Source organism: Lutra lutra, chromosome 11, assembly GCF_902655055.1.
Source record: "Lutra lutra chromosome 11, mLutLut1.2, whole genome shotgun sequence".
Lineage (NCBI taxonomy): Eukaryota > Metazoa > Chordata > Mammalia > Carnivora > Mustelidae > Lutra > Lutra lutra.
Genome location: NC_062288.1, coordinates 79233064 through 79246563, shown reverse-complemented (window position 1 = coordinate 79246563; position 13500 = coordinate 79233064). Strand labels below are relative to the sequence as shown.

Here is a 13500-nt window from a genome sequence, read left to right as displayed (position 1 = left end):
AAAATTCTTTTCATTTTCCAATTGAAAAAGAAAATCACAGGAATGCCTGGGTGGCTCAGTGGGTTAAGCTTCTGCCTTTGACTCAGGTCATGATCCTGGGGTCCTGGGATCGAGTCCCACATCGGGCTCCCGAGCCTACTTCTCCCTCTTCCTCTAGTCCCTCTGCTTGGGCTCTCTCTCTCTTTCTCTCACTGTCAAGTAAGTTATTAAAATTAAAAACAAAAAAAGAAAAGAAAAGAAATAGCAAATCACATGCTTTTGTTGACCCAACTGCAAGAAAAAAAACAGCAGTACAAATATGTCTAATTTTCTGTCTTCTTTACTGTGCTAGCAAACCTATCTTCAGGTAATACCGAAGGAAGAGTATTTCCCCCAAAATAAAAGTAGTGAATAGAAGAATTCCTAAAGAAGAAATCTAGAGGAAAGGAACATAGGTGAATTTGGTTGATGCCATCATGTGAACAATGATGCTCAATATTGTTTGTAGACGTCTTGTCCGGTTACAAGTATTTTCTCAATTTTAATTTGTCTAGATATGAAAGGTATATGGAACTTTACAGTAAGAAGGTTCTAAAGAGAGTTTTCTAAACAAAGGTTGGTTCTCTGGGAAACAGACTCCTGAGATGGGAATTTGCCTGCAGGGAGCTAAGAGGAGAGTGTTTTGGGGATCAACACCTATAAGGAAGTGATGTAGTTCTATGAGAGGGTTTTGTGGATCCCCCTGGGAGTTCTAGAGCTGGTTCCTCTAAGATGGCCCAAACTAGGTAAAGGGAGCTGAATCTGGGTACCCCTATACTGGCAAGTTGGGCCTGGCCAGCAAAAGGCAGTTCCTGCCAAAAGTCAGGCCACACCCCCAGTGGCCCAGGTGAATAAATGTCTCAGTCTTGAAGGGGCGATCTAGGAGGAGGCAAACCATAAAGTATCACTCACTCATTCTCGCATGAGATATTTTTTGAGAGTCTATGTGCTGAAGATGGTGTTTAGCATTTGTGGTAACAGAGTGTGCAATGCAGCCCTCCCTCCCTGGTCCTTGCTCTCACAGAAATTAGTCTAGCCGGGGAGACAGACAACCAAGGATTGTATCTGTTGAGCGGCATAAACAGAGACATGAAACTCTCTCACAGGAGCTCCTGGTAGGAGTAGCCAATCCAGTCTAGTGTATCCGTTAAGTCTGCCCGTGGTAAACGAACACTTGAAGGGTAATTGGAAGTTGTTCAGGTGAACAGGTGGTGGGAGAGTGGGCTTCACGCAGAGGAACAGTGATTTCAAAGACCCGGACGTGAGCGAGAGCATGGCGTGCTTGAGGAACTGAAACTTGCCCAGCAGGACTGAGCTCAGTAGCAGTCCGTGCATGAGTGTTTACACACGTGTGCACATTTGTGCATACGCACGGGTAGCAAGTCTATGGAGAAGAGCAGAGGCAAGCTCTGGAATGGCCAGGCCAGCAACAACTGAGTTCAGCCTTATTTTCTGCCTCCACGTGCAACTATCCCTATCTCTTTTGTTCTATCCTCTCCCCTCCATTTTTCCTCTCCTTTTGTCTTCATTCTGTTTGAGAAGACTGATGGGGATCATCAAAGCCGTGCTGGGAGGCATACGACTGAACAAAGGATCTGGCACAGAGAAAGTGCTGCAGAAATGTTTGCGGTCTGCTGTGATGAACTAATCTTGAGTTTGGAACCTAAATAAAAGTAGGAGCCACAAGCACTGCAGTTCCTGAGAGGGGTAAAGTCGGGGCTCAAAGCAGAGTCCTCCTGAAGGAACTATAACCTTGACTGTAGCCTTCAAATAACATTCAAGGACATTCAACTCAAAACCATTAAAAAGGAACTGTCGTTTAATCCAGACTCCAACCCTTCAGCTACCCCAGATATTAAATACGTCAACTCATCTTAAGGGACTTTCCCCTCCCCACGCTACCTCTGAGAGGCTGAATTTGGATCCCTGACTTGGGCCACATTCTACCTGTTCTCCTGCTTTTGGATCAGAGATCTGCCACCGAGGCAGGCAACGTTTTAGAAGGCAAAGGGGATCGTGTCATCTGTGCTGGGGAACTCGAGGAGGGATCAACATCACACACACACACACACACACACACACACACACACACACCCCTCATTCAATTTATACAGTAAATGGACAGCTTCCCATCTCACCTGAGCTCCCTGGAGCAAAGGCATGCAGTCCCGCCTGTCCTTGAACTCTCCTTGCTCAAACAAGTGCTGCTACTTCTCTTACTTACAGATATTGCCTTTCTTTTCTTTTCTTTTTTCTTTTTCCTTTTCTTTCCTTTTCTTAGACTTCTATTCAGTGCTTTTCTATAAGAACTGGTCAGAGGCCTCTAACTCTTCCCCTTTCTGAATATCCAAGCAAAGATAAAACTAATGATACTACTTCAAAGACTTTTTTTTTAAAGCAATCAGTCAGAAATCATCTTCAAAAAAGCCACCCTTTCCCAAAGTACTCATTGATACTGACAGTTTCATTTGTGGTTTCAGCATGAGTCTTTCAAGGTGTATGAAATGTTGGTGGGGTAATGGGATACTTAAAGATGAATCTCTCTCATCCACCCCTCAGTTCATTATTTTTTATAGCATGGCATCCCCTTTCTTGTCTTAGGAGTTCAAAGCATTATTCACAATGTGTTAATGGGACATGGTCTCCTTATTTCCAGGAATAAGTATAACGGATTTGAAATCCTAATCCTTAAGTACATTATCTCCTTTGATTTTTACTAAGGTGGCTGACTATTATATAATGCCTTGTAGGTCCTTTTTCAGACACCAACAAAGATCCTTACAGGCACCATAAAGTTCATGTAGCCTAGAGGGAATGGGCCTACCTGTGTCAAGAAATGCAATCCATCCACTGGCAGATGAAATCCAATTCCCAAAGTTTTGATGATCACAAGGATATTGAGTAAATTTTCCCTGAGAAGTAATCAGAATTCTGAGGTCATAAACTTTGATTACATTTCTTGGTATTTGTGCTTACATAAACAAATACAATGGAATTCTTTTAGGATGTGATAATTGGCATATAAAACTAAATTCTCATTTTATGGATTTGGCATATTTTAGGTTTTTTTTTTTTTTTTTTTGTGGACAGAGTTTTATGTGTCAGTGGGTGTGTTTTTACCTGTAGAAAATATAAATGTGGATACTGAAGAGCCCTCTGGTGATGGATACAAAAAGTATTTTGAAACATTTTAAACCGGAGTTCTAAACTTCAAGCTGTCCTTTCCACAAAAATCTTGATAAAATTTAATCACCTCAACGGTGACTTTTCTTTTTAACTCCAAATACTAATGACAATTCTTGTTGCAGAAACTCACCTCTTCAAAACCTTGTGAATAATTTGTAGGTGATTGGAATTGAGCCACTGGACACCACCAACAACCAACACCGTCTGGCCCGTGTTCTCCAGGGGGCGGGATCTGAAATCCAGAAAGGAAAACAACACATGTTGCCTTGAAACAGATGGTCAACATTTTCTCAGCAGTGCCTCACATTTCACTGAGTCATAGCTAGCATCCCGATCACTGGACCTCCTTGTCCTTTCCAACTCGTTTTCAGTCATATTACTTGGGATTTAAGCTTTTCAGCACATTTGATATACAGGGAGCAATTACGACCGCCAGCGAAACGTCGGTCCATTGTGGCACTGTGCCGTCCATAATAGTTCCATTGTACCTTTGCAAGAGATGTTCGAGCGCTTTCTCAAATGTTGGTCTCAATGAAGGGCTTATCCAGAACTGGGGATAGTAGGAGTAACTGATCAAAGTCTTCCCACCGTTGACGTTGTGATAGAATTTCGTGCCATGCACCTTCTGCCATTCCTGCAGGGTTTCATTCAGTCTTTCGATCAGGTAGTACATTATCCCTCTGTTGGTTGAATCTCCAATGAAAAGAATCTACGAATTAGAGGAAAACATTTGCTTTCAGATCTGATGTTTACATGGTATGAGAGACAATACAAAGTAAGTCATTTGTTGAATATTCCTAAAGCCACAAGTCTAATTCTTTGGAAGAAAGCCCTTTCAGCTGTTAGAAATGATGTTAATCATAATCTCCCCCAAACCTGTTCATTTTCCTCTCTTCCATATTCCTCATAATTTTATCAGCCACTGACCTGCTCACTCATGTTTAAAGCTTTTTGCTTTAGGCTCTCTTGGGTTTCTCCACTTCCCTTAGGTAGTTTGCTTTCCCATCTAATGAGCTTAACAGATTTTATTGATTCAGATAGGCCTGAATCAGGGACTGTACGATGACTAACATAACAGTAAAAAAAAAAAAAAAAAAAAAAAAGAAACTCAAAACAAAAAACAAATAAGCATGAGGTAGCTTAGTGTTTAAGAATACTTAGATATTTTTTCCCACCTCTTCATTTCATAGATGAGAAAACTGAGAATTCACAGAGGCTGGACAGCTCAGTAGAAGTCATGCCACTATTTGAGAAAAGATCCAGAGGGCTGGACCCTGAGCCTCTGACTATGTCCTAGGGAGCAGACCCCAGCACCATTTGCCCTGGAAGACTCTTACTCATCACCTCCTTCAAAACCCTCCCACTCCCCATGAGCCCCTTCAGGCTCCTATCACCCCAAAACTGTGGGAAAGGCTGCCCTCGAAGTCATGCTGTACACATGGCACTACTGGGATAAATTTCCCAATGCCTACTTCTGGTCCTCTCACCTTCATGCTCGAAAACCTTATTGGGTCTCCATTTTTTCTGTACAGTCAAGCCCACGTGATTGAGGTTGAGTCAACATTTGCAGAATTTTTATTGCATATCAGACTCTGCTAGGTGGAGACTTCACACAGGGCACTCCTTTTTAATCATAGTGGTGAGGTTTGAGTCATTATTTCCATTTCACAGAGGAGCAAACTGAGGCTCAGAAGGCTCAGGGAGCAATTTGAGGTTCATAAATCTGGTAAATGGGGAACACAGGACTCAAACCCAGGCCCTTTGACTCCAAGTGCAAGTTCAATGGCCCTATCCTCCCAATGCTTCCCTTCAGGTAAGCAGGTCAGACTCCTACTTTTTTGCTGAACATGATTTGCACTCCACAACATTTGTTTTCCCTTGTGCTAATCCGCCTGCCTAGCAAGCTCCTCCCTCAGCAACCCCACCTGTGTAAACGCTGCATAAGCTCAGACCCCAAAGAAAAAACCGTAACTCCCAGGGGGTCTTGTCCAGTCCCCCAGCTTGTCCAATGACCTTCTCTGTCCTCTGTGATTTCATTACATTTTTAATTTCCATTACAGATTTTATCAAAGACTACATGACATTATGGCTATTCAATCTGTGTCTTTTTTTCTCATCTCATGTCAGGAAATATTTGAGGTCAGAGTCAGGGTTAATTTCTAAATTCTAATTTCCCCCATACTACCATGCATACATTTCAAAAATACTTATTGAATTGAAAGTCAAAGGGACTTCTGTTCGAGACAATCCTTTTTAATGTCTTTGGACAGGTTTATATCATTCTTCAGTTTTCTCTGTGTTGGGATTTCTCTTTCTGTTAGTCCTGCACATATTTTTCTCTGATTTTAACAGCCATTGCTGTTAAATGCCATTGCTGGCATTTCTCAGGGCTACTGCATTTGTCCGTGCACAGCAGAGTGAGTGAGAATCTGCAAATTTCATTCTTTCCATGATAAGTGTATTCAATGAGCTGTGTGAAGAAATCCCCAAGACATCTCCGATTTGCCCTCAGATCAAACACCAGAAGCACCATCAAGCTAAACGGAATAATTTAGGGCGTCAAGGCCCCAGTCACTGATCCTCCTAGTCAAGTTCCCTTTGGGGCAATAAACTTCCGATATGATAAAATAATTTGTGAAATCCCTTGAAATTCTTCTTCCTGGATTTAACTTGTATAACAATTTGTTTTTCTGATTTAGAGTTTTGATTTTTAAAAGGGAACTTTGAATAATCTGGAAAGCTCTTCATTTCAGATACTAGTAATTACCAGCTCCCTTTGGATCAGTTTGCTGGGGCTGCCAGGACAGAGAACCACAGACTGGGTGGCTTATGCAACAGAAATTCATTTTCTCACTATTCTGGAGGCCAAAAGTCCACAATCAGGGTATTTGCGTGGTTGATTTCTTCTGAGGGCCTCTCTCCTTGTCTTGTAGATGGCTACCTTCTCTCTGAGTTTTCACATGGTCTTTCTTGTGTGTGTGTCTGTGTCCTCATCTCCTCTTCTTGTGAGGACACCGGTCACATGGGATTAGGGCCCGCCCATAAGAACTGATTGCACCTTCATTACCTCTTTAAAGGCCCTACCTGCAAACACGGTCACATTCTGAGGTATTAGGCGTTAGGACCTCAACTTGAGAATTTGGTTGGGTGGGAGAACATTTCAGCTCTTAACACTGGTAAAAGACCTTTAAGACCAGCTTTTTAAACTAAATTGCCACTACCCAGGTTTTCCGACGGGTTCTTTTCATCACGGTGTGGAGATGCAATCCGTCCTAGGGTATCTCTGGGCTGTCAGTAAGATCACTGGGGGTCTGTACTGTGGCCTACAGGGAGAGATACAGGGGCTCAGGAAAATCACAGAAGCTGCTGGTTACTGAGAGAACATTTTGGTCTTTTTTTTTTGTGGCGTTATACAAAGAGGCAGCCCACAAAAAACGTCAGAGGCAAAAAGAGTTATGTGTCAGAATTCTAAGGTAGTTACTTATTAACTAGATAATCTTAGATAAATTATGACTGCTCCAAGGTTTCCTCCTCTTATGTGTAAAATGGGGGGGGGGGGCGGGGAATAACAGCACCGCCTTAGAGAACATCAGTGAGATTGTCCCAGCCATCTTGTTCCTGGCACACAGGAAGCTCCCAATGTGAGCTAGCATGAAGGCACAGGAAAGGCCTGTAGCTGTGCAGAGCCATCCAGGGGGTCTTGCAGTGCATTGCTAAGCACTTTAAATTCAGCAGCTTGTTTAGAGGAAACGTCAGAGAAGATGGGGAATGTCTCAGTCACAGCGCTTGCCCTGAGAAGTCTGCTGCAGATCCCCCCGGACTCACGGGGCTGCTGGTGAAACCCGAGCTCTGGATGCAGAACTGGGAAGAGCTCACCACCCTGAGCAGAAACAGCCCTCGCCTCTCCATCCCTGACCAGGGACCAACAAGAGCTGCGGGGTTTGGGAGAAGGAAGCCTCACCACCAACATGTGCAAAATGAGTGCTAAATTGCAAATAACTAGGTAGCATTTTTCAAGTCTGGTGGTCAGGACTCTGGGAAGAATATTTCCTAGAGAATTGTTTTCTACCAGAGCCTTTCTATTCTATGAAAGAGAGAGATGATAAGTTCTAACTAAAATGAAAATGCAGTTGTGATTTTAAGATGGCCTGTTCTGTAGGGGAGCAGTTTTGTAAGAGGCTGACGGGTATTCCTAAGTAATAGATTTCTAACTTCGAAAGGTCAATTCTTTTAAGTGTATGTACACAACTGAAAAACAACGTCAAACAGAGTGGTTTTTTCCCCCAGTTACATGGCTAACAGCCAATCTTTATATCTTTTAGATCCTTCAATTTGGGGAATTTTCAAAAAAGGAAATTTGTACGTTATTTGTTTTAAAGGTTGATATTAAAAGGCCTAAATTTCCATACAAAATACTCAAAACTGGCCATAAAATTTGTAAATAATTCTTCTTTCCCGTCAACATTATTGCCCCACACTAGCATGTATAGGTGCTGGTTGGCATAGGCAATTAATGAAAAAAAATGTGATCATTAAATATAAATAACTAGCAAGCAATTATAAAAATAACCAATGTCAGCAATAGCTAGTTTATCCCCCCCTACCAAAACAGCAAAGATTTTGAAAGCCCCTACAATCTTATGAGCTTGGAGAAATGACCCCTCTCTCCTACAACTGTGTAGGGACCACAGGGGAGAGGTTTTATCTTCTTTCTTTTCAACTGTTGAATCACAAGTCCCAGAGTAGTGCCTGGTATAAGGGTCAGTTCTCATGTGTTAAATGGATGAATGGAAACTTTGCTGTTTGGCAAATTGGCAAATTTTAAGGAATTCCACTTCTAGGAAATATTTAAGGATGTCTATTACAATATATTTAAAAAGCAAAGTACAATGGAAACAGTACAAATGTCTACCAGGTTCCTTCTATTAAGGTATAATCATCCACTTGAATTTTTTAATCTTTTAACAATGATACTGTAATACATTGTGATGGGGAAGATTCCGGTTAACTTTTATAAAAAGCTCATTGCAATCCGAATATAAGTGATGATGGTATGTTTGTGAAAGGAAAAGTACGTGGATGTGTAGAAAGGGTCCTGGAAAGTTACCTGTGGTTATTTTGCAGGGGAGGATATGACAGCTTATTCTGTTCTCCAAAATGAACATAGTAAGTCCATTCTGTTTAGAAATGTTTTGAAATTCACATAAAAATAATCAGCTTAAACAAATTTTATTTCTACTTTTGTGAAACAGTGGCTTAAGGGTCGGTTTAATAAACCTATCACAGGAACCGTGCAAATCCTATTTTGGATCCAGGTGGCAACTTTATTCCAAAGTTCTGGTTCTCCAGTGCAAGAGGGGAACCCAAGGTGGGCTCTGGAGAGGAGCAGAAGCCTCTGTGCCTGGATGTGTCCTGGGAGGCAAGACCTCAGCTCATCAGTGGGAGACAAATATGTGTTTAGAGGGGTTTTGTATCTGTTCTAGCTCTAAGACCCAGCAAGCAGTATGTCACTGAGAAGTTTACAGGGGCTGGAGTATTTCCTACTCTTTTTTACACCACCGTGGACCAGAGGATCTAGAAGCGTATCATGTTCCTAAGCTCTATTAAACCCTGGGGATTATTTAAAATTCACTGTATTAGAAACACATGAAATGGTTTAATTATCTTTGTTTTCATTTCCTCATATTATATAGCCCCTGTCTTAGGTGAGGTAGGCTACATGCTATAACAAATAGAGCCCCCCAAAGTAGAATGGCCTACATACAACGGAAGTTTATTTCTCCCTCAGGAACATAGTCCAGGTGGTTCCAGGCAGGTGTATATGTGGGGTGCGGGCAGGGTCCCCGGATGGTTAGACTGTGCTTACTTCAGTGATGGTTTCCAAGAGCTTTGCAGGCATTGATATTCGGCTGAGGGAAGGGTTAAGGAGGTGCCAGGGTGTCTGTGGGCCCAGCAGGGCAACTGAGCACATCACTTGCTGCTCACACATTCCACGGGTTAGAACTTCGTCTATGGCAGCACCTACCTTCAAGGGAGACTGAGAACTGTAGTCAACTACATTGGCCAGGAAGAGGAGGAAATGGGTCTGATGAACACTTAGCTGGCCTTTACACATTCTCCTACATGCTGTCTTTCTGGGGAAAAAACTAAAACCTACATTCAGAGTCTTTCACATGGGAATTAGCGAAAGTATGAAGCATATAAAAGGCTACATTTATAATACCCATGATGCAGAAAAGGATTTCTTTGAAAAATCAGTTCCTGAGACAAAAAATAGCAAGAAATATTGTTAGTATTAATATTAGTATTAGCATTAGTGAAAATGCAACCAAGATTGGGAATTTTTGTTTGAAATATAAAAGTATAATGATTTTCTCTTAAAAGGGGGGGGAGGGGCACCTGGGTGGCTCAGTGGTTAAAGCCTCTGCCTTCGGCTCAGGTCATGATCTCAGGGTCCTGGGATTGAGCCCCGCATCGGGCTCTCTGCTAGTCAGGAAGCCTGCTTCCTCCTCTCTCTCTGCCTGCCTCTCTGCCTACTTGTGATCTCTGTCTGCCAAATAAATAAATAAAATCTTTTAAAAAAAAAGTATAATGGGGGCACCTGGGTGGCTCAGTGGGTTAAGCCTCTGCCTTCGGCTCAGATCATGATCTCAGGGTCCTGGGATCGAGCCCCATGTTGGGCTCTCTGCTCAGCAGGGAGCCTGCTTCCCTCTCTCTCTCTCTCTCTCTGCCTGCCTCCCCGCCTACTTGTGATCTCTGTCAAATAAATAATTAAAATCTTTAAAAAAAAAGTATAATGATTTTCATTGCACTCATCATCAATGAAGAGAACAATGGTGCTACTTAAACAGGCAAATATTGTACTCTATTACCTCTTTCCTGCTGAGTCATCAAAAGTACCAAGGGCATAGCTAGCAAAGCAAGTTATAGAGAAATGAAAAGAGAAGCATTGGTGGCTCTCTGGGTTGAGTCAATATAAAGGCAGTAAAATGCCGGAGCTCGTTAGCTTCTCAGATTCTCCTCATCTGTTGAGGCTGAAAAAGAATTGGGTGTCTGTAGAATTAATAGGCCAGAAAAAAACCCTTGATTTTAAATAATTTTCCTCCTTCCTTTCTTTCCTCTGAACAGAGATTCTATCTTCAGTATTCACAGAAATAGGGATGTTTCTTCAGAACGAACAAAATGCATGTAGATGCCAAGACAGGACTCAGCTCAACTCACAGGAATGCACTGAAACCTTCCGGGAGAGGAAGTCACATAGGCATGCCATAGAAGCTACTTGTCCGTTAATCTTGTCCATTAATGCTCTCTCATAGGTAAATAAGGAAATGACAGTGAGGTGAAGGGGAGTTTTATGCATTACCTCCAATCCAGGGCCAACCATAGCCCATCCATTTAGAAAACTCCACAGTGATTTTGATAAGCCCTGTGATTAAGCTTCACTGCTCTCATAAGATACTCATTTCTAAATGAAGCAAGGGGTCATTCAGTCCTAATAGGAGGCTAAGGCTGATCAGAGAGCTAATGACATTTAGGGTATGATGAAAGTCTAGCTCAGCAAAGCAACTGTCTGTGAAATATAATATGGTTACAATGAATGTTTTCCAATGGTGCATATTGATTAAATTGGCTATAGACAACCAGCCGAGTTGCTCTTTGGGGCCTAGAACAAATGTAAATTGCCATTTAGGCAAATCACCCTCAAATACATGAAATGTGGCAAAAAGGCGAAACAAACGGCTAAACTCTATCACCCAGACATAGGTCTTCTAGCTGTGTGGAAGAAAATTATTTATCCTTATTGCCATTCCATCTGCACTGAGGGCATTATGGATAAGCCATCCTTTCCTGGTGAGAGTGAGGTGATTTCCCTCCCCTTTATTCTTCCCTTTATATCGAAACTGACAAGAAACAATGAATTGTGTAACTATAACAGAACTCACATATTAGAACATATTATTATAAATTAGCCACACTTCAAAAATTTAAACACCTTCAAGTCCAAGACACTACTTAACTTGCTAACATTACTTAAAGATGTAAGTTACATTTCCTGTTTTAACAGCTGAGTTTAAGTACTTTCAGTAAATACTGCCTTATTATATTTTCCTTTCTTAATTGCGCTCTTCTCTCAGATACTGTTTTAAATTCTGAGCTGTGTTTTCAACTGACAAACAAAATAAGGGCTTGCTTAATTCTGTTTGGTCAGGCTCCTAAATTTTTTCCATTGTAAATTTGATTATCATATTTCTAAACTATAGCCTCTAAATTTCGCACTGTGATTACAGTTATGCTCTGATAAATTTTTGTGGATGTTCCATTCAGAACTTATTAAGTAAGAGGTGGGTATCTATTTGGAGAAATGTGTGAGAGTGTAATTGAAAACATAGCTTGTATTTTTCTATTGATTTAGCTTTGACTCAGCACAGTTACACAACACAAAAACTCTACATAGCTGTGAAATCACTCATACTTGGATAATTTGAGGGTATAAAAGGAGCCCCACGTTTACCTGCCCTCCGTACACAAACAAGTGTGACATTGAAATGGGCTACAAATGCTTTGAGGAGAAATCTTTTTTTTTTTCTTTCTCTCTCTTTTCTTTCAAATGAACATATAATGTATTATTTGTTTCAGGGGTATAGGTCTGTGACTCATCCATCTTACAGAATTCACAGCACTCACTGTAGCACATACCCTCCCCACTGTCCATCCCCCGGCCACCCCAGCCCTCCCACCCCCCTCCACTCCACCAGCCCTCAGTTTGTTTCCTGAGATTAAGAGTCTCTTATGGTCTGACTGCTTTGAGGAGAAATCTTGTTCCCATGTTTCCTCCAGAGACCAACCTCCTGTTTGCATCATTGTAGCAAAGGCAAACCAGTGAGTCTAGAAAGTAACAGTGCTGATCACATGCCTCCAAGCACAGTGTGGTTGTTGGTCAAAGTTACTGGAAACTTGAAACACTTTTTAAGTCTCAACGGATCTGTGCCTTGTTCCGACCCCACAGGTGGGCATGCATTTCCAAGTATAGCCTTGCATTTCTTGTCTGTTCCCTCCAATCCAAAGGAAATCCAAGAAGGTACTAGCCCTAGAGGGATCGGACTTTCACTGCATATTCTTTGTGGGCTCGGGGAGGGGGAGCATGAAGATCCTTATTTTTTTCTAGTTCATTTTTTCCAGTCCAAGCCATTTCAAAGTAAAGAGTTTGGTAGATTGCCTGTAACAACCACCACAGTCCTGTGTAGGCACTTTTAACAACCTTCCAGAACCTTGAAGCCCAGAATGCCAGCCTCGAGCTGCTCTCTACGTCTGCAACACACTATGTTCTAACAGTCGCTTCTCTCATGGATCTCCTTCTACTAGAAATTTAGCTTTTTGGAGGATCACATTTGTATACCCCTAGAATAGATTCTTAACTCCACAAAAGCTAGATGAGTGAATGAGCAGTGGAACATCAAGAAAGTTACAAAAAGTCTTGTTTTTACAAGTTTTCTGATGTGCGGCAGCAGAGTTAATCTGGAGCCGGTGCATAGACAAATCACCTTGTCTGATGGGATCAGGGCTGTAGTACAGACTTGGGAACAGCCCGTGGGTCTGAGCTCCCACCACTCCACAGCCCTGCTATCCTTATGCAGATGGGAAGGACATTTCTGTACCAAGTCGCTCAAGTAACATGTTTCTTTTGAATGTTTGACATAGTAGAAAATGAGTCTTCCCCCTCCCCCAGAAATGTGAGTACATCTGATGTTTAAAAAACAAAATATTTATGTTACCTGTTTTTCTATTTTTGTAGTTGGTACGCTTTAACATACATTTGTCTTTGGAATAGAATCATGATTATGAAAAATTCTGGGTAGGATGAGAATTGTCTTTGCTTAGGAATGAGTTTTAAGATACTTTGTATATTTTTCTCATGGAGAGTGAGAAATAAATGTATTGGGAAAACTTTATGTTAACCTAATTCTATTCATAAATGGAGTTTTCTTAAGGTAAGTGCTATATGATAGTCACGATGGTGAACATTTACACAATTATGTCTGGGCTGTGTGGTGTGTGTGTGAACCTGTCTGTATGTTATCAGGTCCCATGGTTGTAAATATAAAATTTCTTGCTCCGACTCTCTCTCCTTTGGATTTCCACTGCCTCTGCTCTGGTTCTGACTTATACAACCTTTTAAAATACAGATTTTTTAGATTAAAAAATGCTCACCCATGAAAATGAAAACCATACAGATATTTTTAAAAAGATCTCTTCACGCTTTGCCAACCATGCTTTGCTCCCTGAGCTGGCTTCATG

The 13500-nt window shown here is 41.6% G+C and overlaps 1 protein-coding gene across 3 annotated transcripts in view; it reads right to left on the bottom strand.

The window, feature by feature from the left end:
• CPED1 (cadherin like and PC-esterase domain containing 1) overlaps positions 1-13500 on the bottom strand; it is a 281302-nt gene that overhangs the window by 17356 nt on the left and 250446 nt on the right. For all 3 annotated transcript variants that reach the window (XM_047694126.1, XM_047694127.1, XM_047694128.1), the window contains 3 exons: positions 3693-3913; positions 3335-3436; positions 2843-2930 (listed from right to left, as the gene is read on the bottom strand). In XM_047694126.1, coding sequence (XP_047550082.1) covers positions 2843-2930; positions 3335-3436; positions 3693-3913 — 411 coding nt within the window. The remainder of the gene's footprint in view (positions 1-2842; positions 2931-3334; positions 3437-3692; positions 3914-13500) is intronic.